The following is a 27,051-nucleotide window of genomic DNA, read 5'->3' on the forward strand; positions in this document are numbered from 1 at the left end:
GTTTCTCTGGGTCAGGGATCTGGGCCTTCCTTTGTTGAGTCTCTGAGAAGACTACAATTACAGTGTCAACAAGGGCTGCGGTCACCATAAGATGTGACAGTGTTGCAGGATTCAAGTCCTCGCAGACCACTGGACTGAGGGCCTCCAGCCCTCACTGACCTTTCCCTAGGACTGCCCTGAACCCTTTGCCAGGGATGTCTGCCCACTGGGCATCTCACAACCAAAAAGCTGAGAAAAGCCAGAGAGAAAGTGAGCAAGATTCAAATCACAGACTACCCATTTCTTTTCATTTGATGTGAAATTTTGGATCTTGAATTTGAAAATATATATAGGTTCACAGGAAACTAGAAAACAGTATCATTGGAAACACAGTTCAGACGAGCCCAGCGTACCCTTCATCCAGTTTGCTCAAATGGTTACAACTTATTTAACTGTACAAGTTGCCATCGAGTCAGGTCCTACTCAGGGCAACACCCTGTGTTGCTGAGTAGAAACGTACTTCATAGGGTTTTCTAGGCTCTAGCCTTTGGAAGCCTTTCTTCCGCTGTGCCCAGGAAGGTTTGAACTCCCAGTCTTTGGGGTTAGGAGTCACATGCTTAATCATTTACATTTCCCAGGAACTCCTTATATAACTATGTAAGAGCCTGTATAGTTACATTGTTAATATATGTGTGTATATACACATGTATAGTTTTATGCCATTTACTGATGTGTAGATTTGTGAAACTACAATAAAGAAAGAACTACCATATATACTCATGTATAAGCCAAGGTTTTCAGCACATTTTTTAGACAGTCTTTTTTTTTAATCATTTTATTGGAGACTTGTACAACTCTTATCATAATCCTTACACACATTCATTGTGTCAAGCACATTTGTACATTTGTTCCAGCACATTTTAAATGCAGTTTTTGTGGTAAAATTAGGCGTCTCGGCTGATGTTCGGGTCGGCTTACACTGGAGTATATACGGTATTTTGCCACCACAGATATCTCAACTATACTTTTATATAGAATGTTGTATGTTATTAAGCATTTTCCAATTGTGTCTTTGCAGCAGAGTATGACTGTTACCTCCATATTGCGAAACATCGAGGCAACACGTGCATGTGGAGTGATGCAGGGTACTGTGGCTTAGGTCAGTTACCTTTGTCCTCAAAGTGACATCTTTCCCTTTTAATACTTGAAAGAGGTCTTTGCAGCAGGTTTTCCCATTGCAATGTGTCCTGTGAGCTGCTGCTGACATGGGCACTGATCCAAGTAAAATGAAATCCTTGACAACTTCAATCTTTGCTCTGTTTTTCATGATGAGACTTACTGGTTCAGTTGTGAGATTGGGGTTTGCTTTCTGTTGAAGGACAGTCCATTTAGAAAGCCATAGACTGCAATCTGGGAAGTCAAGCCCCTGTCATTGATATTCCACCTCTCATTCCTAGCCAATTAAGTTTGAATTCTATCTCATCAGTGAGCCATTAACCATCCTTCGATTCTTCATTTCATCTTCATATTGTGTTACTCAGGTGTACACACAGCTTCTAGTTTCACTGAACACAGAGTTCTCCTTGTGATTTAGGAGATTAATATGTTGTGGGACGGCAATAATTTTATTCTAACACCTCGAAACAGGAAGTCCTGTCAATAGAAATGCGTATTAGTTAAGTCAGGATGCACTAAATGGACATCAGATAAAAGAACCTCTTTCCTTGAAATTCTCCAAATCAGCTAGGAGCACACTCTTGTAATGTCCCACAACCACACCATGTCCTTGTTCTGGTGCCTCCCTTCAGGAAAGCTGATTACTCCTATTCCCCAACCGACATCTTTGCCTCCGTGCTGCTGTTCTTACCTTTAGGTGCAGTTGAGTCCCTTCTGGATCAGAGTGACTCTATGCAAACAGCACTAACCATGGCCTTGTCCTAATAACGCTGACCTCGTGACTAGTGCTGTCCACCTCTATTACTGTAAAAGCAGCAACGTGTTTAAAGCAGAAATTGGTCAAAGAAGAGCGTCTCCACTAATGAAGAGCAATAGAAAATATTAAGATGGCACCCTAGGGAAAAAAGTGGAAAACAAGGAGGTCCCATTGTGCTTCGGTTCTCACAGGTGTCGCTGTTTTTAAAGATAGTAAAGGTGTTTAAATGTATTAAGAACTACACTGCTAAGCAATGCTTTCATTTGGACTGATCTAATTTTATTCCAGCCTTCACTAGTTTACATGAGTTTTTTCTTTTTAGTACTCTCTGGCTTCCATCAGGTAGCTTGACCCTACTTCTTCCTGTGCCAAATTCCTGCTGTCTTTTGCTGTCAAAATCTCAGGCTTTCGGTTGTTGCTATTGGTTTTTGACAGTGCCTGACATGAAATGCATATTTTATGAATGAAGAGCCACCATAGGTTATATGCATACATGTAATCTTTAGAATTTTGTGTATTAATTGCCAAACATCTTTTTTTTTTTTTTTTTGCCTTTCCTCTTCACCCAAGTTACTAAGGGTTAACCCTCTAGCTAGTGATTTGTCCTTCCTTCCCCTCACTCCCCTGATAGCCTTCAAAGAATACTGGCCCCACTATGAGACACAACATCCTTCACAGGCCCAGAGCCCTACAGGGGACAACACTAGAGACACGGTGTGGGAATTACACCGATAGGAACCTGCCACACCGAGGCAAAACACTAAGGGTATGAAACAGAACAGCAAGGGAAGCAGAGCAATGAAGTCCCCAGGGATTACCAAAAATAGACTTTGGGGTCAGGGCTTGGCACCCCATCAGACTCAAGAAGAAAACATTTCTGAAGGTCAATAAATAGTCCTTGAACTAACTACAGACTTATCTTTGTTGTTGTTGTTTTGTCATATGCGTTTTGTTGTTGTTTACTTTTCTTTTGTTGCTTTGTTTTGCTCTTTCTTGTTTGTGTGCATGTTATTATCTTAACAGGTCTGTCTAAATAAGATAGGCTGGATGAACAATCTGGAAGAGAAAACAACGGGACCAACGGTTCTGGGAGGACATGGTTGAGGGGGAGGTGGGGGAAAGAAAGTAGTGTTAACAAACCCAGGGACAAGGGAACAACAAGTGATCCAAATCAGTGGTGAGGAGGGTGTAGGAGGCATGGTAGGGCGTGATCAAGGGCAATGTAACTGAGAGAAATTACTGAAAACCAAATGAAGGCTGAGCATGATAGTGGAACAAGAGGAAAGTCAAAGGAAATAGAGGAAAGAGCTAGGAGGCAAAGGGCATTTATAGAGATCTAAATGCAGGCATGTACAGAAGTAAATATATTTCTATATGAGGATGGGGAAATAGATCTATGTGCATATATTTATAGGCTTAGTATTAAGGTAGCAGATGGACATTGGGCCTCCACTCAAGTACTCCCTCAATGCAAGAATACATTGTTCTAGTAAATTGGCATTCCATGATGCTCACCCTCCCGACACAATCACTGAAGACAAAGCAGATGCATAAGCAAATGTGGTGAAGAAAGCTTATGGTACCCGGCAATCAAAAGATATAGCATCTAGGGTCTTAAAGGCTTGAAGGTAACCAAGCGGCAATCTAGCTGAGAAGCAACAAAGTCCACATGGAAGAAACACACCAGCTTGTGTGAATATGAGGTGTCGAAGGGACCAGGTATCATGCATCAAAGAACAAAAAAAATCATATCATTGTGAATGAGGAGGAAATGCAGATTGGGGACCCAAGACCCATCTGTAGGCAATTGGACATCCCCTTACAGAATGATCGTGGGGAGGAGACGAGCCAGTCAGTGTACAGTGTAGCAATGATGAAACATACAACTTTCCTCTAGTTCCTAAATGCTTCCTCCACCCCCACTATCATGATCCCAATTCTACCTTACAAATCTGGCTAGACCAGAGGATGTACACTGGTACAGATAGGAACTGGAAATACAAGGAATCCAAGATAGATGATCCCTTCAGGACCACTGCTAAGAGTGGCAATACTGGGAGGGAGGAGGAAGGGTGGTATGGAAAGTGGGGAACCGATTACAAGGATCTACATATAACCTCCTCCCTAGGGGATGGACAACAGAAAAGTGGGTGAAGGGAGATGTCAACAGTGTAAAATGTGACAAAATAATAATAATTTATAAATTATCAGGGGTTCATGAGGGAGGGGGAAAATGAGGAACTGATGCCAAGAGCTTAAGTGGAGAGCAAATGTTTTGAGAATGATGAGGGCAATGAATGTACAAATGTGCTTTACACAATGGATGTATATATGGATTGTGATAAGAGTTTATGAGCCCCCAATGAAATGATTTTTTTCCCTAGAGAATGCTTTATCAGTTTTGTTCTTTTTTTTTTTAAACAATTTATTAGGGGCTCATACAACTCTTATCACAGTCCATACATATACATACATCAATTGTATAAAGCACATCTGTACATTCTTTGCCCTAATCATTTTCTTTTCTTTTCTCCTCTTTTCTTTTTTTACATTTTATTAGGGACTCATACAACTCTTATCACAATCCATACATATACATGCATCAATTTTATAAAGCACATCCATACATTCCCTGCCCCAAACATTCTCAAAGCATTTGCTCTCCACTTAAGCCCTTTGCATCAGGTCCTCTTTTTTCCCCCTCCCTCCCCTCTCCCCCCTCCCTCATGTGCCCTTGGTAATTTATACATCATTATTTTGTTATATCTTGCCCTATCCGGAGTCTCCCTTCCCCCCCTTCCCTGCCGTCTCTCTCCCAGGGAGAAGGTCACATGTGGATCCTTGTAATCAGTTCCCCCTTTCCAACCCATTCACCCTCCACTCTCCCAGCATCGTCCCTCACACCCTTGGTCCTGAAGGTATCATCCACCCTGGATTCCCTGTGCCTCCAGCCCTCATATGTACCAGTATACAACCTCTGCCCTATCCAGCCCTGCAAGGTAGAGTTCTGATCATGGTAGTTGGGGGGAGGAAGCATCCAGGATCTGGGGGAAAGCTGTGTTCTTCATCGGTACTACCTCGCACCCTAATTGACCCATCTCCTCTCCTGAACCCCTCTGTGAGGGGATCTCCATTGGCCAACACTTGGGCCTTGAGTCTCCACTCTGCACTTCCCCCTTCATTCAATATGGTGTACATATATATGTACATACATACATACATACACATATATACATACACACATATATCTTTTTTTTTTGCATGATGCCTTATACCTGGTCCCTTTGGCATCTCGTGATCGCACTGCCCAGTGTGATTCTTCCATGTGGGCTTTTTTGCTTCTGAGCTAGATGGCCGCTTGTTCACCTTCAAGCTTTTAAGACCCCCAATGAAATGATTTTTAAAAAAGAATGTTTCTGTTAGGTGAAAGCCTTTCCTTGACTTTTTATGACAATGGTTTCATACAAGAGTTGTCCTTTTGTGACTGACTAACACTTCTCTGAAATGATAAGAAATAAAAAGGAACAAAACAGAAGTATCTTCTTCCCTGCTGGAAAGCTGGCCATCTGTTACCAAGTTGAAAGAACACCTAAGAAAAATATTTCCAGGAAATAACACACCCCGAGGCTGCAGGATTATACCAAGAGTCCTTCCAAGGACACCTGAACCAGCTGTGCAATCAGCCTTAAGCACAGACAGGTGAACTTGACCAAGCCAATAAGTAACCACAGCACATGCATCCGAAGAACCACCAATACAGTAGCAGACTGATCCATGATTTCCTTAGAGTTGCCAAGAAAATTTTACATTTTTAATCACTTATCATTTCATGACTGCCTCCCTATTGCCAGGTATTCTTTTATGTGCTTTATCTGTATTAATTTAAACTTCACAATAACCATGAGAAAGTATTATTAATAAACCCAGTTATACATAAGGAGATGGAAGCACAGAAAACTCAAGTAGTAAGTGGAAGACATTGATTCAAACTCAAGATCTCAGGTTCTAGAAGACATGTTCTTAACCACTACATTTTCTATAATCTCAATGACAATAATAACACCACTAACACCTCCACTGAGTCTATTCTGACTCAATGATCCTGTAAGAGAATGTAAAACTGCCCTATTGGGTTTCTAAGGCTGTCAAACTGCAGGAGCAGAGAGCCTTACCTTCCTAAGGAGAAGGGCTGGGGCGGGGTGGGGGGGAAGGGGGGTCAGACTGCTGACTGTGCTTAGCAGCCCCTGCATGACCCACTAAGCCACAGGCTCTTTAGTGGCCAGCTAGAAAGAAGTCATTATGCAATTCCATCTTAATCTTACCAATGATGAAATACAGCTCAGAAATATTAAAGGAATTATTCCCAAATCACACAGTTGCTAAGAGAAGAGCCTGAATTTGATCCTAGGGAATCTGACACCAACGTCTACTTAACTCAGCCATGCCTACAAATCTAGTTAGTTGCATGTGTGCTAGGAAAACCCAAATTCATTCACATTCTTTATTTTTAATAGTTTAATATTATTTTATTTTATATTAATGTTGTTTAATATAATATATACTATAAACAATATTAAATATTTATGTTTATCTTAATATTATTTTAATAACATATATATATATCACTGCCATTGAGTCAATACTGACTCATACTGACCTCTGTGGGCTTCTGAAATAGTAACTATTTACTAGTCATTCTCCTGCAAAGCTGCTGGTGGTTTTGGACTGTCAGCCCTGTGGAAACAGCCTAACTCATAACCTCACTTCCAGGGCTTGCTCGCTCGCTCTCATTCTCTCTCTCTCTCTCTCTCTCTCTCTCTCTCTCTCTCTCTCTCTCTATCTATCTATATATATATATATATAATTTTTCTGAATAAGGAGACAATCTAGCCATAATTGTCATTGAAACCAAAAACACATGTAGTGAATGTCTAGTCTTTAGTGCATCCTTTTTGTATTTTTGTCTTTTTATATGACTTCCATAAATAATAAAACACTTGCTGTGTTTGTTTTGAGCTCTTATTGTGTGCCGGGACTTCTATGATGTGCTTTCTTGTGTCGTAGCAGCCATTAGTGGGTTGTCCCATAGCAACCCTCTGTAGGACAGAAGGAAACACTGCCCTCCTGCACCAACCTCACAATGGTTGCTTTGTTTGAGCTCAGTGTTGCAGCCACTTTGCCCATCTGATTGACAGTCTTCCTCTGTTTCACTGACCTTCTGCCTTACCAACCATCATGGCCTTTTCTAGGGACTGGTCTCTCTTTATAACATGTCCAAAGTCTGTGCGATTAGGTCTCTCCATGCTTGCTTCTAAACAGCATTTTGATTGTACTTCGTCCAAGACGGATATTTTTGCTCCTCAGACAGTCCGTGGTACTTTCAACATTCTTTCCAGCACCATACTTTAAAAGCTTGTGTTTTATTTCTTTTTCTTCCTAGTAACCTCCAGAAAATACTGTAACATAGATTTTGTCTGCATCTTCAGAGTATAGATGAGGAAACTGGTATTCAGAAACATTAAAGGTTCATCCAAAATCACAGGAGACTCGTTACAGAGCTAGAATTCCAACCCAGGTCTCTCTGATTTTTAAGTTCATACTGCTAACCATGACCTTAAACTGTCTCAAACTCTTAAGTAGATCTGAGCTTATGTCCCTGCTCGTCATGTTATGGGGAGTTCCTACGTGGTGCAGGTGGCTTATGTGACCAGCTACTAAGATAAGGTTGGACCCATGAGTCTTCCCAGAAACACCATGGTCAGTAGTTGGAAATCCTGTGGGGGAACGTTTTATTCTGACACACATGGGATTGTTATAAATTGGAATCGAGTCAACGATGACTGACAACTAGATAAGTTCAGGTAAGGAAAAACAAATATATTGCTACAGAATCAGAGAAATCTTTACTAAACCAAATATTCAAAACCCGAAGCTATTTGTCTCCTGACATATTCTTCTATGCCTCATGTAGGTCTACACACCTTTGAAGACACTGCTTCTGTCTTCCTACTCTTGCCCCCCCCCCCCAAATTCTGTGCTCCTCCAGTACGCTTCATCAAAACAGCAGTTTGGGAATCCATTGTGTCCCTTTTTAATGTGCTTTGGCTTTGGGGAACAAAAGGGCCTCCAAAGAGACAAGATCAGGACTGTAGTGTAGATGGGCAAAGTTTCCCAATGAAATTTCCATAAAGCCCTGGCTACGCTCAAAGAATGCCAGGCTGTGTTGCCTTAATTAAATAGTCTCTGTTTCACTTTAGGATCTAAGAGCCATTGCAATGGCTACAAAGAAGCCCCAGATAAAATTCATGACTAAAGGGTTTTTTAAGGAAGTGAACCGGTTACAGTGTCAGCGAGAAATGCTCAGGTTGAGCTGTTTATCAGGACATGTTACAAAGTTCTTTCAGAACTGCTACGAACTGCACAAAGGGACCTGCCACTCTGCTGGGAGCCTCAACCCACAGGTGTGCGGCTCCAGCTCCACGGGTCAGCAAGCCCAGATCACTGCACGAAGGGCCCGAAGGCACTCCACTCCAGCAAGCCTCAGCCCAAAGGCCCTCAGCGCCATTTCCATGAGTCGGTAAGCCCAGCTTCCCCACTAAGTGCCCAGAGGCTCCAAACTGCTACTCAGCCTCTGGCACAAAAGCACTCAGTTGTACTTGATCCTGGTCTGGAAAGTCCTCCACTCTTTTGCATGCCTGATTCCTGGCTCTGCTGCTGCTCCTCTTCAGGATCCAGGAGGTTCACTGCACATGGATCGTGGGTCTAGAGTGGTTCTCAACCCTCCTCATGCCACAGCCCTTTCATACAGCTCCTCGTGTTGTGGTGACCCCCAACCATAAATTATTTTCATTGCTCCTTTATAAGTGCAATTTTGCTAACATTATGAATTGCAATGTAAATATCTGATATGCAGGGTGTATTTTCATTGTTACAAAATGAACATAATTAAAGCAGTGGTTCATTACAAAAAAACATGTAATTATATATTGTGAAAGATTTACGTGTTTTCCGATGGTCTTGGGCGACCCCCCTAGGGGTCGCGACCCACAGGTTGAGAACCACTGGTCTGGTCTAGTGGCTGCATTCCACTTGTGGTTCTTGCTGGTAATGTGATCCCTCCTCCTGCTTCTCAGAGGGCTCCTTTCTACATGGCAGGATGGTGGTCCAGGGAATTCTGTTTACAGTCACAAGTAATTCCGATCAGGGTCTTCCCTCCCCTTCTTACCAGAGCCATGCAGGGAAAGGCGGGCGTTAGAAACTGCCTAGAAGCACCACAGTCAGTAATTCACAGCCCCTGCACAGCTATGTGGTCGTGATAGAAAAGAAATTCCTCTGTGCAACGTCCCTGACTTTTCTCTCTCTGATGTATTATTCAATTGTTCTTTAATTTTTTTTCTAATAAGCTTATTATTATTATGTTGTGACCTTCTAGAAAATTATTCAAGATCACCCCTTTAAGATCTCTAAAAATGGTCATTCTAACCCTCTGAGATGACCTCTCTGCTTTGCATTTAACTACCGGGTCCAGCAGAGCCTTCAGGAAGGCACAGCTTTGTTTGGCCCTTGCTCTCTAGATCATATTGGTAAATCCAAGATTTGTCCCCCACTACAATTCATTCCAGAAATCCATCTTCATTAGCTTCAGTCTTGCTTAAAAGACTAATAGAAACATCAGTTCTTTAAGTTAGCTGATTTTCACGTGGTTTGGGCTGAAACCTGTGCAATACCAACTTCAGTAGCTCTCACATCAGTGGTAATAATTCCATCGTGGTTTCCCGTTCTTCGTTTCTGTAATTTAATCACAGTTTCTTGATTTGTGGAGGTTGACACTTCTCTCACACCTCATCTTTGAGGTCTTCCTCACCTTCCTATGGTGCATGATTCATCTAAAAAGTTTGCTTTATGGGAAACAGCATTCCCGTAAACTTGTTACCAAGCTCCACTGACTTGCGAAGATGTCCACTGAAACTTGTGTTACAAATTTGGTCTTAGCTCTAACCTTAAAATTGTTTCTTTCCATGGCACAGATTGAATCCTTGTTGGTTTGCTTTATAAGATACTCTAATAAGACTCACTGAGAAAACTCGCCTGCAGCCATCTACTAATCACAAAGACATCTTTAAACACATTTATTTGGAATAAACCCATCATGGAACCGAATGAACTAGAACTGAGTAGCAATGCTTTTTGCTTTACCTTTGTAAACCGTGGCCTGCCACCTGGGTATTCTCCAGATTACTCATCCAAGCACCCATCCCTCCAAGATATTACCAGAGGAAAACCATCTATTCCTTTTAACATTGTTTCCTAATGTCACCACAAAATACAATTCCCAATTTAGCACAGTCTTTTTTGGTGGTTGTCCTCGGGACTGATAAGTCATCTTCCTCAGAAGACTTGTCCAGGCCACACTGTAGGATAGGGCACATCGTGGAGAATGCGCTCTCCTCGGTGGGAGGGGGAGTCTGCTTCCTTGTCTAGAGTGATATTTCATAATATTTCTGGGGATGTGATTATTTTTACCTTCTGAATACGGTACAGTTTCCTCATCTCCAGTGGCATTAAGGGAAGACGAGCAGGTTGTTAGCATTATATTCTGTATGTCTTACATTTGGGGGGTTAGAAGCAAGCCCCCAAATGATTCAAGGACTAGCAAACTATCATATAAAGACAAATGAAGGATGCCAACAAGCTCTACTTACAAAGACAAGAAGCTAGCCATTTCCCTCTGACGAGCAAAACCAGAAAAAATGGAACTGTGCTGCAGTGTAAGAATTTAAGGGGAAAAATGCCTGACACACTTGCTTCCGTAGGGCTGTGACTTAAGTTCGAATTGTGTCAGCTCTCCTTGAGGCAGACTTAAAGGAGGTGGTTTTGACTCCTTTACTGGGGACAGTCTGGTGCAGCCCTAGAGATCTCCTTGCCCCAGGGCTGACAGATGGTCAAAGGACCTCGTGCAGGTCCTTCCAGCCTCGGGTTGTCTGTGATTGTTGGCCTGGCACATTCGCTGAGTCAGATTTGCCCTGTGAGATGCTGAAGCACTGGGCTGCTTCAAAGAAAACAGGTAAACCCTTTGTCCCCCAAACAAAGGTCCCTCTCCTCTCCTAGATTACATTGTACCATTAGAGGTCTGTTTCCATGAGTCATTAAGGAGCTTGGGTCTTCTCAGTTCCCTAACAGCATGCCGACACTGACACCCTACACGAAGATAAAGGAACTAGGCCTTCAGCTGGTGAGGGCTGACTAGTTCGTGGTTCTGGAACAGGACTGACCGGAAATGCAAGTAAGAGTGGGCCCCAGAGCGCACAGGAGAAGACAGACCACCTACAGGAGCAGTGGGCTTGAAAGGCAGACTGTGCTAACTAAAAGACAGGGCACTCTTCCTGCCCATCTGAATCCAGTCGCTTGTCAGGGAGCACTGGTCAGGGCACTGGACACCACAAGAAATGGAACAAATGTGGCCCCTGCTATCCTGTAAAATATGAGACACAGAGCGGGCTGCAATAGATGACGCCATGAGTTCTGCATTCGTGCAGCAAAGTCCCATTGCTAGCAGAGGTTGTATGCACTTGGAATGGTGTGGTGGACAAAGGGGACAAATGATTGGTCCTTGTGGAGCTTATATCTAGAAAGAGGAAGTTGGCTAGTAACTGAAGCTCAATGTGCTATAAGGACTCTGCCAAGGAGATCCCTCCGAGCTCTCAGGGGGGCTTTCTAGTTATGTGAAACGTGAAGACGAGGAGCTAAAAAAAGCCTACGTTGGGTGAGAAGAAAGCGCGTCTAGAACATTCCATTTTAAATCGCCAAATCGCAATGTGCTTGTGTGGCAGGATGCAGACTGAAATATATCCTTCCCTTTCTTAATGTTTTGCCTATATTTGTTGTTAAATAATACTTATGTTATCCTTAAAATGAAATTATCCCATTTTCAACGTGTGGCTTTCATGTACTGGTCTTGAAACAATTACTTGTGTTTATAATCAAATGGATTTGATGTGATATGGAAGCCAAATTCAAGACCAAATGGGAACTTGAACTTGAAGGTGCAAACATTGACTCTCAACCCCAAATGTGTCTGGTGGTACTGTATGCAAACAAGATAGCATGTTTGAAATTATGACATGGATTTTTCCCCACCTAGATGGAATTTGATTTATAGGTTGGTCCTGCACTACAGGTGGACCTGTGGCAGCCCAGCAGCATCTCCTACATATCAGAGGGAACGGTTACTGATGTCCATATCCCACAGAATGCTTCCCGAGCACTGTTAGCCTTTTTGCAGCAAGCCAGCATGCAGTACACGTAAGCATTTCTTTTAAATTTCTATAAAATTCATGTGTATGCATCCAAATATAAGTGATAGCTGATTTCATTTATTGATTGACTTCCTGAGACTGAGTCCGAGGTACTGAGAACACTGAGGTGAATAAAACACAATCTCTGCCTTTGATTTGCTTCTTAATGAGCAGAGGAGGCAATCCTATTGAAATAGCATTACACGATTCGTATAAAGTGATCTTTGGAAACACAGATTTTGTTACTGCTGCCTGATGGCTTAAATGTGTGAAGACAGGAGAGCACCCTGGAAAAACCTAGAAAATCCTGAGAGCTCTGGGGCAGGAAGCAGACCACTAGCTGACAAAGATGAGACCTGAGAACCTCGTTGAGAACCTCGCTGAGAACCTCTCTGGCCACGGGACAATTCAGGCTAAGGGAAGAGGAGGCGGGAGTGACTTGTAGGAACAGAAAAGTATTGTGTCTAATTTTTGAAGGCTGGAATTCCAAGATCAGAGCCTCATCGGTCCTGATGATTTCTTCTGAGGTTGACGGAAGAATTGTCCCATGCCTCTTTCCTAGCTTCTGGTAGCCCAAGTAGTTCTTAGGTTACCCATTGGCTGCCAACCAAACAGTCAGAAGTTGAAGACCACCAGCCACCCCTCGGGAGAAAAACGAGGCTTTCTGCTTGAAGGCCTGTGAGGCAGCTCTACCCTCTTCTCAAGGGTCACTATGAGTCAGGGTTAGGTCGGTGGCAGTGGTTTTGGGAGTTGGGTCCACTCTGGAAATGCTGCCAAGCCAATACTGTACAGCGCAACTCTAAGAATATTTTAAAGCTTTGAACACTTCATTTTAGTGTTTACATATCTCAACTTTAAACTGGAAATGAAGGAGACCTTTGTGTAGATCACTGGCTTTGAAAAACGTATTGCTTTGTTTGGTTTCAAGTAGCAAGAAGAAATGTACAGATTGTAGTGGTTGGGGAAATATATTGATAATTATCTTTAGTAACTCAAATACGTTGACAGTTTATAATGATCTCAACCCTAATCAAACTTGCCTTTTTCTTGACCATTTCTGATCCTATGATGGCACAAGGACCCTTAGACATTTACAAGGTTCACTTGGTTCTTAAGACAGAGCGAAGTTGTACTTTCCGTATCCTAGAGTTCAAACTTCATACAAGTCTCTACAAATAGCTTATTTCCTTGCGGGAAAAGAAGACCTGTCCACCAAAAGCGCCACCCTTATTTTGAGCCATGGGAGGCAGCTACCAACTCAGTTTGCAAAGTTTACACATCCCACCTTGTCTTCCAGTTTGAAAGTCACGATTTGAAGGGTGAAGAACAGCAAGCAGATGATCACACCCTGCTAGTGCTGTGGGTTAGGACTGAGCTGCTAATCACAAGATTAGCTGTTCAAAACCACCAGCTGATCCTTGAGAGAAAGATGAAAGGCTATTTGCTCCCATAAAGATTTACGGGCTCAAAAATCCCATCTAGGACCTCTATGTGTCAGAATCAACTCCATTGCTTGGAGGGTTTGGTTGTGGGCCCCAGGGAAATCATGAATCAATCAAAAGAAGTGTGCCACTCCCAACACCACTCTAAGAAAATCTACGTCTCTCATGGACCAAAGGTGTTTCAAAATATGTTTTTTTTAATGATCTTGGGGTTTGAATCTACCACTTATCTGTCAGTTTGCCACACGGTGGTGACGTGGATGCTGTTATGATGCGAGAAACTATGTCACTGCTGCTGCAAGTATCCGCAGGGCCACCCCCTGTGCGCAGGTTTCAGCAAAGCCTCCAGACTGAGAAAAGTACACAAAGAAGGAATAGGCTGTCCACTTCAGGGAAATAAGCCATTAAAAGCCTTCTCGGTAGCAGAAGAAAATTGTCAAATGCTGAAGACCTCATAAATAGCAGCAGCACACTGTCAGAAAGTGTATCAGAAAATGAGCCCCTCAGGTTAGAAGGAACTCAAAATACGACTGAAGAAGAGCTGCCCCCTCAATATGCAGTCAAACATAACGACATGGATGGATAAGGCCTTCGAGAGTAAAGCCTGCTGAAGGGAGACAACAGGCAGTGTAGGTTATGAAATAACAACAATCATATATAATTGATCAAGGACTCACGAGAGTTGGAAGGGGATGAGGGAAGGGGGGAAAAAGAGAAGATGATACCAAGGGCTCAATTAGAAAGAAAATGTGTTGGAAATGTTGATGGCAACATATGAACAAGTGTGCTTAATACAATTGAATGATGGATTGTCATAAGATTTGTAAAAGCCCCCCAATAAAATGATTAATAATAAAAAGAGTAAAGCTTTCAGGATCTTCATTTGCTGATGGGGCATGACTCAAAAAAATAGCTACAAGAATCTATTAATAACCTGAATTTGAAATGTACAAAGAATCAATCTAGGAAAATTGAAACTTGCCCAAAATGAAATGGAACCCATAATTATCGACAGCATAGACATTACTGAGCTGAAATGCACTGATACTGGCCATTTTGAATCAGAAAATATTGTGGTTTATTATAAAGGTAAAGACAGATTCAGGAGAAATGGTATCACATTCATCATCAAAAGAGACATTTCACGATATATATTGAAAAACAATGCTGTCCATGATAGGATAATATCTATCCTCATACAAGGAAATCCAGTTAATACAACTGTTATTCAAATTTATGCATCAACCCCAAAATTCATGTTCTTAAGAATTGTCCCAATGTCTTCAAATCTCAAACGGATCGAACATGTAATCAAGATACCTTGATAAGTATTGGTGACTGGAATGCAAAACAAATGGAAACAAAGAGGAAAGAACAGAAATTTTAAAATATGGCCTGGGTGAGAGAAATTAAACTGGAAATCATGTGATAGAATTTTGCAAGATCAAGGACTTCTTCGTCACAAATATTCTTTCAATAACCCCAACGGTGGCTATAAACGTGGATTCTACAGACAATGCACAGAAATAACATTGACTACATCTGTGGGATGCAATGATGAGACAATACCTGCAGCTAAAACCAGGCCAAGGGCTGACTGTGGAACAGATAGTAATTGCTTATTTGTAAGTTCAGCTTCAGGTTCCGCTTGAATTCAAATTTTAAAATGCTACGAGAGCCAAAATATAACCTTAAGTATATCCCACCTGAATTTTGAGACCATATCAAGAACAGATTTGACTCTTTGAACGTTCATGACAGAAGACCTGAGAAGCTTATGGGATGACATTAAAAACATCATACATGAAAGAAAGCAAAAGGTCATTAAAAAGAAAGGAAAAGAAAATATAAAAGTGGATGTCAGCAGGTATAAGGCATCATTCAATATATATATACCATAGTGAATGAAGGGGGAAGTGCAGAGTGGAGACCCAAAGCCCATTTGTCGGCCACTGGAGATCCCCTCATAGAGGGGTTTAGGAGATGAGATGGGTCAGTCAGGGTGCGATGTAGTACCAATGAAGAACACAGCTTCCGAATTCTACCTTGCAGGACTGGATAGGGCAGAGGTTGTACACTGGTGCATATAGGAGCTGGAGGCACAAGGAATCCAGGGTGGATGATACCTTCAGGACCAGGGGTGTGAGGGGCGATACTTGGAGAGTAGAGGGTGAGTGGGTTGGAAAGGGGGAACCGATTGCAAGGATCCACATGTGACCTCCTCCCTGGGAGATGGACGGCAGAGAAGCGGGGGAAGGGAGACTCCGGATAGGGCAAGATATGACAAAATAGCAATCTATGGATTGTCAGGGGCTCATGGGGGAGGGGGGAGCGGGGAGGGAGGGGAAAAAAGAGGAATGATGCAGGGGGATTAGGTGGAGAGCAGGTGCTTCGAAAATGATTAGGGCAAAGAGTATACAGATGTGCTTTATACAATTGATGTATGTATATGTATGGATTGTGATAAGAATTGTATGAGCCCCTAATAAAATATAAAAAAATAAATAAGTGGATGTCAGAATACAATCTTGCTTCCTGAAAGTGAAGAAGGCTTGAAACACTTGCTGATGAAGATCAAGGATTTCAACCTTCCGTACGGATTGCAACTCAATGTAAAGAAAACAAAAATCCTCACAACTGGACCAAAAGGTAACATCATGACAAACAGAGAAAAGATGGAAGTCATCAAGAATTTCATTTTGCTTGTATCTACAATCGATGCTCGTGGAAGCAGCAGTCAGGAGATCAAACAGCACATTCATTGGCTAATCGGCTGCTCAAGACCTCTTTAAAGTATTTAAAATCAACGATGTTACCTTGAGGATGAAGGTGTGCTTGATCCAAAACGTGGCATTTTCAAGCACCTCACACTCGTGTGAAAGATGGACGTCTAATCGGGAAGGCCCCAGAGGAAGAGATGGTGCTAGCAAAGCGCCGTGCACTGCCAAAAGAACAAGTCAATACGGTCAGAATGTGTCCCCGAACATCGGCCATTTGCTTCGTTTACTTTGGACATGTTCCCACGAGATACCAGTCCCTGGAGAAGGCCGTCCTGCAGTGTAAAGGGATTGACACTGTGGTTGCAACAATGGGTGCCGACTCGGTGATTGGGAGGATGGCACAGACCAGGCCGTGTTTTGTTCTGTTGTACATAGGGCTGCTGTGGGTCCAGAACCCACTCAAGGACACCGCCACCACCAAGTTACCTATGCAGCCCCTCAACAGGCCTTCAAGGCATTAAAGGATGCCTTTATGTGCGCTTTTATCACAGACACCCACTGCCATCAAGCCAATTCTGACTCACAGATCCCAGTATAGGATTTCCAAGACTATAAAATCTTTATGGGAGTAGACAACTTCATTGTACTCCTGTGAGTTGCCAGTGGTTTTGAACCACCGACCTTTTAGAAGGCAGCCAATGCCTAATCCACAGCACTACCAGGGACCCTTGCATGTTCTTTCAATAAAACTTAAGCATTTAAGCAACAGAGTTTGAGGGGAAATAATATAAGAAAGCAAAGCTTTTTATCTGCCGGACCCAGGAAACCTTTAGAAGGTTTTTAAAAATGTATAGAAATATTCTAAATGATAGAAGGGCCTTGTTGCTTCATAGCAAATCTAGTTATAGTAGGTAAATATTGGGAATATAGGTTTTTAGGCAAATGAGAAATAACATCAGAAACGCTAACAACTCCAGCTGGAGCTGGTTCCAAACACTGGAATCCCACAATCCGCTCTCAGACTTCAATTTCCTCCAAATACATTGATTAGTTGAACTTCTCTTGAAATCCTTGACATTGACAAGCACCTACATGTCTTTTTCCAATGTGGGGTATTTCTCCAGTTTCCTCTTGAAAACTGTAGATTTTCCCTCCTTTCCCTTTTCTCTTGGAGTCTTGAGTTAGGTATGTTAAACCCATGAGAACAGCCTTCCAGTGATTATAGAGAGGCGCAAACAGAAGCAGCAACAGAGGAGGTTGTGGAGACAGGAGAGCAGTATTTATTACATCACCACATTGGACTTGAAATCTCAAAGTCAGGGTCACTTTCTGAGTTCACATTATGACTGCCATTTGCTAGCAGGATGCCCACAGCAAGTTCTTAACCCTTCGGAGGCTCAGTTTCCCCACTTGTAAAATATAAATAATAATAGAAACTAAGAGCATATGTGTAAAATACGTAAAACTGTGCCTGGCACATAGCAAAATGAGTAAATGTAAGTGCTTTCATATAGCATTCTTTTGGTGTAGATGCCCCACTGATGGTTACTATTACTACTAGCATTACAATATTGGGACATATGACTTATAACAAGTTCACAGTTTAAACCCGGTACAATATTTATTTAGCACTTACATTTTTTCTCCAACATTTGAGATTTTTTAAATGTTGGGTTTTCTTTTGCCAGTCCCTGATTTTTATATTATCTCAAATTACATTTCAGTATGTTTATCATTTCCTATCCAGGATCCTCATAGAAGATCTTCAGAAAGCACTGGAAAGGGGAGGCAGCTTGCAGACCCAGAGAAATCGAAGATCTGTTCCTGGACATAATTATGAAGTCTATCATTCCTTGGAAGAAGTATGTAATCAAAGCTTTTGGTGCTTATTCAGAAGCCCGTGGTTGCCGTTTAAGTGTGAGGGCTGGGAGAGACATGCAGACAGAGACAACACTATCTGCGTAAGCAGCAATGTTCAACCACTTCTTCCATTCGGCTGTGCACTGCTATATAAGAAGTAGCAAAATAATGTGAATTCCATCTACTTTGCCCACCACTATAGAGGGCATGAGAAATGAAACGAACGAATAAGATAAAGTTCCTGTCATTCTAGTCATAAACACCATCACAAAAGGCCATGGAAACCACAAGAAAACTCCTAGAGCTACCATGTCATCAAATAAAATCAGTAGTTTGGTTTCTATATACCAACAATGGGAAAGATAAAAAGGAAATTAGAGAAACAATCCTATTTACACAAGTATCGAAGAGATGAAAATACCTAGGGATAAATCCAACATGAAGAATTTCTATAATGGAAATATAAATCACTACTGAAAGAAATTAAAGAACGCATAAGTAAGTGGAAACATGTTCATGGATTGGAAGACTTTGTACTGTTAAGATGTTAATACTATCCGATGTGATCTATAGATTCAATGCAATCTTAACCAAAAGTCCAACAGCTTTCTTCACAGAAATAGAAAAACCTTTACATAGAAGGCAAGAAGCCCAAGTGGTTAAAATAATGCAAAAGAAAGTAAGATAGTAGAAAGGCTCATATTTTACAAACATTTCAAAACACATTATGCAGCTACTGTAATCCAAACCGTCTGGTCTTGGTGTAACATGAGATATGTAAACTACTAGAATAAAATTGAGAGTCCAGGGAAAGGTCAACTGATAATTTTTAACAGTCATGTTAGCATATAATTCACGTATCATACAATTCAATAGTTCAATTGTATTAAAGAGTTGTACAGTCATCACCACAATCATTTTAGAAATTTCTCCTTTCTTGTGCTCATTGTTATTAGCTCTCCATTTCCCCCAATTTCTCCTGTCATACCCCCAAGAAACCATGAATCTAGTTACTGTCCCTATAGATTTACCTATGCTGGATTTCATAGAAAGAATAACATACAAAAACAACGATAACAAAGCAAAACAAAAACCTCAATTGAAAAGAAAGCAGAAAATATTTTAAAACTAAAACAAATTTAAAGCGGGACAAAGAGAAGATTATACGATAAAATGTTCGTTTTTAACCTAACTGCAGCTGCCATAGCCCACTTTCCAACACACTCTGCGTGATAGCAGAACAATTCATGTCCCTGGTCTGTGATCAAAGGGCTTTCGCTGGAAGCTTAATCCATAATGTGGACCCTGCAAATGGATTGTGGGCTTCCACTACCATCCACGGTAGTCTGTAAACCTCGTGTTCACAAAGTAGGTGGAATTCAAATTATTTTGCTACTTCTTATTTAAGCTCTGATACTATTCTCTCCTTTGGATTTGGCTTTTATTATTAAGTGGCATCAGGATTGGAGGAAGGTTGATAACCACCTGCCATGTGCAGATGATACCACCTTGCTTGCTGACAGGGAGGTCGACTTGCATCACTTTCTGATGAAGATCAAGGGCGTCAGCCTTCCATATGGATTGCAGATCACTGTAAAGAAAATCAAAGCCTTCACAAGTGGACCAACTATCCTGAGAAATGATTGAAGTTGTCAAGGATTTTAATCTTGCTTGGATCCATAATCAATGCTCATGGAATGGAAGCAGCAGTCTGCTGATTGAATGATGCCTTGCATTGGGTGGATCTGCTGCACAAGACTCTTTGAAGTGTTGTAGAGCAAGAAAGCCATTTTGAGGACTATAGTATTTCTGACCCAAGCCGTGGTATTTTCAATAGCCTCATATGCATGTAAAAGTTGGACACTGGATCAAGAAGAACCAATGCTAGTAGGGTAGGAGGAAAGCCAAGGGAGATGGAGGAAAGAGCTAGGAGTCAAAGGGCATTTATGGAGGTCTAGACAAAGACATGTACATGCAAATATATATAGGAGGATGGGGAAATAGATCTATGTGTCTATATTTATAGGTTAAGTATTAAGGTGGCGGAAGGACCTTGGGCCTCTACTCAAACACTCCCTCAATGCATGAATACCTTCTTTTATTAAATTGGAACTCTATGATGCTCACTCTCCCGACACAACTGCTGGAGCCAAAGGGGGTGAACAAGTAAATGTGGTGAAGAAAGCTGATGGTGCCTGGCTATCAAAAGAGATAGTGACTGGGGTCTTAAAGGCTTGAAGATAAACAAGCGGCCATCTAGCTCAGAAGCAACAAAGTCCACATGGAAGAACACACCAGCCTGTGTGATCGAGTGGTCCCAAAGGGATTAGTTACCAGGCATCAAAGAACAAAATAATCATATCATTGACTGCACACCTCCATGATAGGATCGCTGAAGACAAATGGGTGCATAAGCAAATGTGGTGAAGAAAGCTGATGGTGCCCGGCTATCAAAAGAGATAGTGTCTGGGGTCTTAAAGGCTTGAAGGTGAACAAGCGGCCATCTAGCTCAGAAGCAAAAAAGCCCACATGGAAGAAGCACACTGGCCAGTGCGATCACGAGGTGCCAAGGAACCAGGTATAAAGCATCATGAAAAAAAAAGATGTATGTGTGTATGTATATATATGTGCGTGTGTGTGTATATGTATATATATGTATATGTATGTGTGTGTGTGTGTGTGTGTATATACCATATTAAATGAAGGGGGAAGTGCAGAGTGGAGACCCAAGGCCCAAGTGTCGGCCAATGGAGATCCCCTCATAGAGGGGTTTAGGAGAGGAGATGGGTTAATTAGGGTGCGAGGTAGTACCGATGAAGAACACAGCTTTCCCCCAGATCCTGGATGCTTCCTCCCCACAACTACCATGATCCGAATTCTACCTTGCAGGGCTGGATAGGGCAGAGGCTGTACACTGGTACATATGAGGGCTGGAGGCACAGGGAATCCAAGGTGGATGATACCTTCAGGACCAAGGGTGTGAGGGGCGATGCTGGGAGAGTGTAGGGTGAGTGGGTTGGAAAGGGGGAACTGATTACAAGGATCCACATGTGACCTCTTCCCTGGGAGAGGGACAGCAGAGAAGGGGGGGAAGGGAGACTCCGGATAGGGCAAGATATGACAAAATAACGATGTATAAATTACCAAGGGCACATGAGGGAGGGGGGAGAGGGGAGGGAGGGGGAAAAAAAGAGGACCTGATGCAAAGGGCTTAAGTGGAGAGCAAATGCTTTGAGAATGATTTGGGCAGGGAATGTATGGATATGCTTTATACAATTGATGCATGTATATTTATGGATTGTGATAAGAGTTGTATGAGTCCCTAATAAAATGTAAAAAAAGAAAAGGAAAAATAAAGAAAATGATTAGGGCAAAGAATGTACAGATGTGCTTTATACAATTGATGTATGTATATGTATGGACTGTGATAAGAGTTGTATGAGCCCCTAATAAATTGTTTAAAAAAAAGAAGAACCAATGCATTAGAATTACAGTGCTAGGGAAGAATATTGAAGATACCATGGCCTGCCAAAAGAACACAGATCTCTCTTGGAAGAAGAGCCAGAATGCTCCTTAGAAGCAAAGATGGTGAGACTTCCTTTCTGGTACGTTGGGCTTGTTATCAGGAGAGACAAGTCCCTGGAGCAGGATATCATGTGTGGGAAAGCAGAAGGGCATCAGAAAGGAGGAACAAACCCTAGACAAGATGGATTGACACAGTTGACTGCAACAACTGTCTCAAACATAGCAATTGTGAGGCTGGCGCAGGACTAAGCAGTGTTTTGGTCTGTTGTACATGGGGTCACTCTGCTCCAGAACTGACAACAACCACACCTAACTGTAGCACCTCAGGATCTTTAAACATGCTGTAACTTTCCCCCCTGGAACACTGACCACAGCCCCTGCCTTACCAGCACACCATTTACAGTTCTCCTGATCCCTGCTTAAACAAAAGAGTAACTATTTCTAAACTCCCAGACTCGGGGACACTTGCCCAAGGTCACTATGATTTGGAAATGATTGGATAGCAGTGAGTTGTTGTTGTGTAGTTGGGTAATAATTGCCTCCATTGTGATATTTACTACCCTTCTTAGTTGTGTGGCTGCTCAGTGAACGCATCTCTCGCCTAATGAGCTGCAGGTTCCATGAAGGGCAGTCAGGTTTCCTGGTGCAACAGACTCCTGATAGAGGGTTGTTGACAGACAAGTGGGTGAAGGGAGACATTGGCAGGGCAAGATATGACAAGATATTAATTTATAAATTATCAAGGGTTCATGAGGGAGGGAGGAGCGGGGAAGGAGGGGGAAAATGAAGTGCTGATGCCAAGGGCTTAAATGGAGATCAAATGTTTTGAGAATGATGAGGGCAACGAATGTACAAATGTGCTTTACACAATTGATGTATGTATGGATTGTGGTGAGTTGTATGAGCCCCCAATAAAATGATTAAAATAATAATAATAATAAATGAATAAAAGTATACATTTATTGACCAACTTCCTCTAAATTGGAAAAAATAGAAGGGCCATATATAAGTCAATAAGCTCCTGTTCTGTTGTGTTTATTTTTTAAGAATTTGTGAGGTTCCCTTTACAATTACTCTCTTTTCAAAATTATTTCTAAATATTTCTCTTTTTAAATAAATCATTGTATTGGGGGCTCTTATAGTTCTTATAACAATCCATACATCAATTGTATCAGAAACATTTGTACATATGTTGCCATCATCAATTTCAAAACATTTTGTTTCTGCTTGAGCCCTTGGTATCAGCTCCTCTTTTTACCCTCCCTCCCCCACCTTCCCACCCTTGTGAACCCCTGATAAATTATCAATTATTATTTTCATATCTTTAACCATCTGCTGTCTCCCTTCATCCACATCTCTGCTGTTTGGCCCCAGGTGTGTGTGTGTGAATACGTCAATCATTGCATGTGGTTCCCTGTTTCTCCCCCTTCTCCCCACACCTTCCCCAGCCTATCCTCATGGTATCTTGACTCTCATTACTATTCCTGAGAGGTTTATCTGTCCTGGATTCTATGTGTTGAGAACTCTTATCTTTGCCAGTTTACATGCTCTGGTCTAGCCAGATTATTAAGGTAGAACTGGGGTCATGGTAGTGGAGGGTCGGGAGGGGGGTGTGCATTAAAGAACTAGAGGAATATCGTGTGCTCCGTTGGTGCTATGCTGTACCCTGGCTGACCCTTCTGTGAGGGCATCTTGATATTTTTGTTTAGTCAAGTTTCTGTGATTTTTAAACAATATGTGTTTACACTCGTATGTGTGTGTGTGTCCCCTGATTATTAAACTAAATAAAATCAAAGAAAAGGCAATATGAGTATTTTCCGAGATATCTTTCAACACAGACCCTCTTTTTCACACCATGGAACAGTGGAACATTTGTATACCTTTCTTATCCCATTATAAGGCTTTCATGTGAGAAGTGTCACTGATTTTTCTAAGTGCCTTATCACACCTCTCAAATATACTTTATCCTGATGACAGACAAGTCTGTTTAAATGAATCGATGCAAATTTATCATTATTGCTGAAAAATCAAAGAACATGCTCTCTGACGTATGGTTCAGTATAATAATCTTTAAATGCAAAAACTAATGCCTTTTTCATAGCATCTTCTTTTCAATAGCAAATTACACTTTATGTCATTATAGTAGTTTAAGTGGTTTTCCTTAAGCTGACTTATTACATTAGATCTCGAGGGGTGGAGATGAAAATCAAATTTTGTTTTAAAAACCCAGACCACAGTCATTAATTTTCTATATAACTCTGACATGGAGATATTCATGATAAGTTATCACTATATGATTTAGCAAAAGGTATAGGTTAAAGAGGGAAGGATACAAAGTAACGAAGCTACTATCGTTAAAGGCATAATATAACATGTAAGCTTAAGTATCCCAAAGCAAATAAAAATACACAATTGGGTTTTGCTAAATTCTCTTTGCCCTCAGAGTACTGAGAACCAGTGTTGTCGCTTGATTACCTTTTGTTTTCTAAAAGTCCCATCGCCGTGAATATGTTCTTTCATTTGCTTTTAGATTCAAAACTGGATGCACCATCTGAATAAAACCCATTCAGGACTCATTCAGATGTTCTCTATTGGAAAATCATATGAAGGAAGGTCTCTCTATGTTTTAAAGGTGAGAAATTATTACCTAAATAAAAAATATTGACCAGATGTTTTTTTACTGTGACTTATGAAGAAAAGAAATAAAATGAGCTTGTAGTCATATTTAACAGAATGTGATAATTTAAGGAAGGTTTAGCCTTAACTTTTTGATCCATAATGTTACTAATATTTTCAGAGTCACTGAAACACTTCAATAACTACCCAAACTATGCAAACCTAACTAAAGCACTCCTATTGAGTGGATTCTGACGCATAGCAACCTTGTAGGACAGAGAAGAATTGGCCTTTTGGTTTTCTGAAGCTGTAACTCTTTCTAGAGTAGATAATCTCCTCTTTCTCCAGAGGAGTGGAAACCCAGAGTTTGAACTGCTGGCCTCGCGGTTAGCAGCCCAATGCGGTAGCCCACAATTTAAACAACCAGTGGATTCAAAATTCCTTATGAATGTGCACTAGTTCAGACGAGCCAGTGCAAGCCTCTGTCGATGCGTATGTGTCGTTTCCCAACCCCGCTGCACTCTACAGACCCCTTCATCCTATTCAGCCCAGCTTCTCAGCAACGTCATTGCCTCTGCTTCCTCGACTCCCACTCCAACCTTCACTTCCTGACTTTTACCCACATAGCACTTTTAAAACGACTTGTGCCAGTATCAACCACGATTCCAAGTTGATTTTCCTCTCTGTCTCTGACTCCTTCCTCAGTCTCCGTGGCTGACTCCTCTTCCTTGTGATTTCACTTAGTTTGTTAGTTGCCATTGAGTTTTTCTGCCTATCAGGACCTTAACAGAAGGCTACATTGCCCAGTTTTACACCATATTTACTATCATTGATGGTTATGTTGGATTTCATCGTTGTAGCTATTGAGTTCACCCATCTCCTTGAGAATGTCTCTCATTTCCCTTCATTTTGTTGAACCTCCACTTTAACCCACGTAATGTCCTTTCCTTGGGTTAGGGCAACTGGTCCCATGATCTGGACCCTCAGCTCTCATCTCATTCCACAAATGCTGCCGGGGTGGACATATCTGCCGCCATGGTCTCAGCAATCATCCTACTTATTTTTACCCAGTGGAGTCCATTGACATCATTGCCCACTTGACAATCTCAGCTAGATTTCCCAAAGCTACCCGGTCTACATAACTACAGATCTTCAACAGAAGTGATAGTTCTTTCCAAATCCTCGGAAGTTCCCCTTGCATGGGCAATGTCACCATGATCCCATCAGTTCAGAGACTGAAGCATCTTACATTCCTCTCCTTTATTTGAACCTTTCACCTTAAATCTACTACTAAAAGTGACATTTGTTTCTTTTAAATATTTTTGGGGTCTGCCTCAAGCAATTGTTCCCACTGCTATTGCCATAATTTATCTCAGCATCCATTCTCCCAGGACTGTCGCAACGACCTCAATATTGAACTTCCTTTAGAGCTCTGCCCTCCACCTTCTCATCCTCTAGCCCTCCAAAGTTCTCTTCTCTCTCTCTCTCTCTCTCTCTCTCTCTCTCTCTCTCTCTCTCTCTCTCTCTCTCTCTCTCTCTCTCACACACACACACACACACACACACACACACACAGACACACACATACACACACACAGTCTCCCCATGAGACACCAGATTTCTTTTTCCGGTATCCAACGAATTCATGTGTCCCCTGCCTACGATCCAGCTCTATGTCAATCCTTCCTCATACTTTAATATTTTAGAAGCAAGTCCTCTAATACTCAGACTCCCGACTGTGTTGGAAACACCTATCTCCAACTTGCCTGCCAGACAAGTGTCAAGTACTGCTCAAGAATTCACATGACCCTCTTCTGAGATGCCTTCTCCTACTCCTCAGAGAGGGGGGAAATAGAATAAAAAAATTTAAACATGCACCTAGCCTCATTCATACAATAATGATTGGTTGATGGATTGATTATTTGCATGTCTGCCTTCCCCCACCAGCATATGCTTCTTGTCTTTTCATCTTTGAATCTCCAGTGACAAGCAATGTCTGGCATGAAAAGGAATGTCTTGACAAATACCGCATGATCCCACTTATGTGGAATATCTAAAATGGGAAAACACATAGAGAACACAGTTTATTAGTGGTGACCATGGCTGGGAGGAGGGAGAAATGGGGAATTATTCTATAAAGAGTACTGAGTTTCTGTTAAGGAGCATGAAAAATATTTTCACATGAATAGTAGTGATGGTTTACAAGATGGTGAATCTAATCATTGTCACTGAATTTACTTATAAAAATGGTTAAAATAGCTGATATTTCATTAGCTACATTTACCACAATATGAAAGAATATTCTGAGATGATAGTGAATGAACTAATAAATTCATGAAATTCAGGTCTCCTATATGATGGTGTTGAGATAATTATTAGGTTTGAAATTTGTTGTAAATAATATTGATGTCATCGGACTTATAAAGAACCAGCTGCCACTTTAATCTACACTTCATACATTTTGTTTTATATTTTCACTTCATGCTGTAATAAAGTTTAATTTGGTCCATCTATTGTTAAAAAGATATTTCTGTAAAGCAGTTTTCTTCCTTAGGAAGGAAGGAGGGAGAAAGGAAGATAAACAGACAGTCAGATACATATATAACTTGTTACTTAATAGTCACATTTTAAAGTAGAGAAGCTATTTTAAGTATTTCTCTCTTCTTTGTGTATTTTCTGAT

At 41.5% G+C, this 27,051-nt stretch overlaps 1 protein-coding gene across 1 annotated transcript in view; it reads left to right on the plus strand.

Annotated features, from left to right (window-relative positions):
* The window catches only part of CPA6 (carboxypeptidase A6), a 370,701-nt gene that overhangs the window by 244,590 nt on the left and 99,060 nt on the right, over window positions 1–27,051 (plus strand). The window contains exons 3-5 of the mRNA XM_075550660.1: window positions 12,090–12,214; window positions 18,117–18,231; window positions 24,285–24,386. Coding sequence (XP_075406775.1) covers window positions 12,090–12,214; window positions 18,117–18,231; window positions 24,285–24,386 — 342 coding nt within the window. The remainder of the gene's footprint in view (window positions 1–12,089; window positions 12,215–18,116; window positions 18,232–24,284; window positions 24,387–27,051) is intronic.

The sequence above is a fragment of the Tenrec ecaudatus genome, chromosome 5, assembly GCF_050624435.1.
Source record: "Tenrec ecaudatus isolate mTenEca1 chromosome 5, mTenEca1.hap1, whole genome shotgun sequence".
Lineage (NCBI taxonomy): Eukaryota > Metazoa > Chordata > Mammalia > Afrosoricida > Tenrecidae > Tenrec > Tenrec ecaudatus.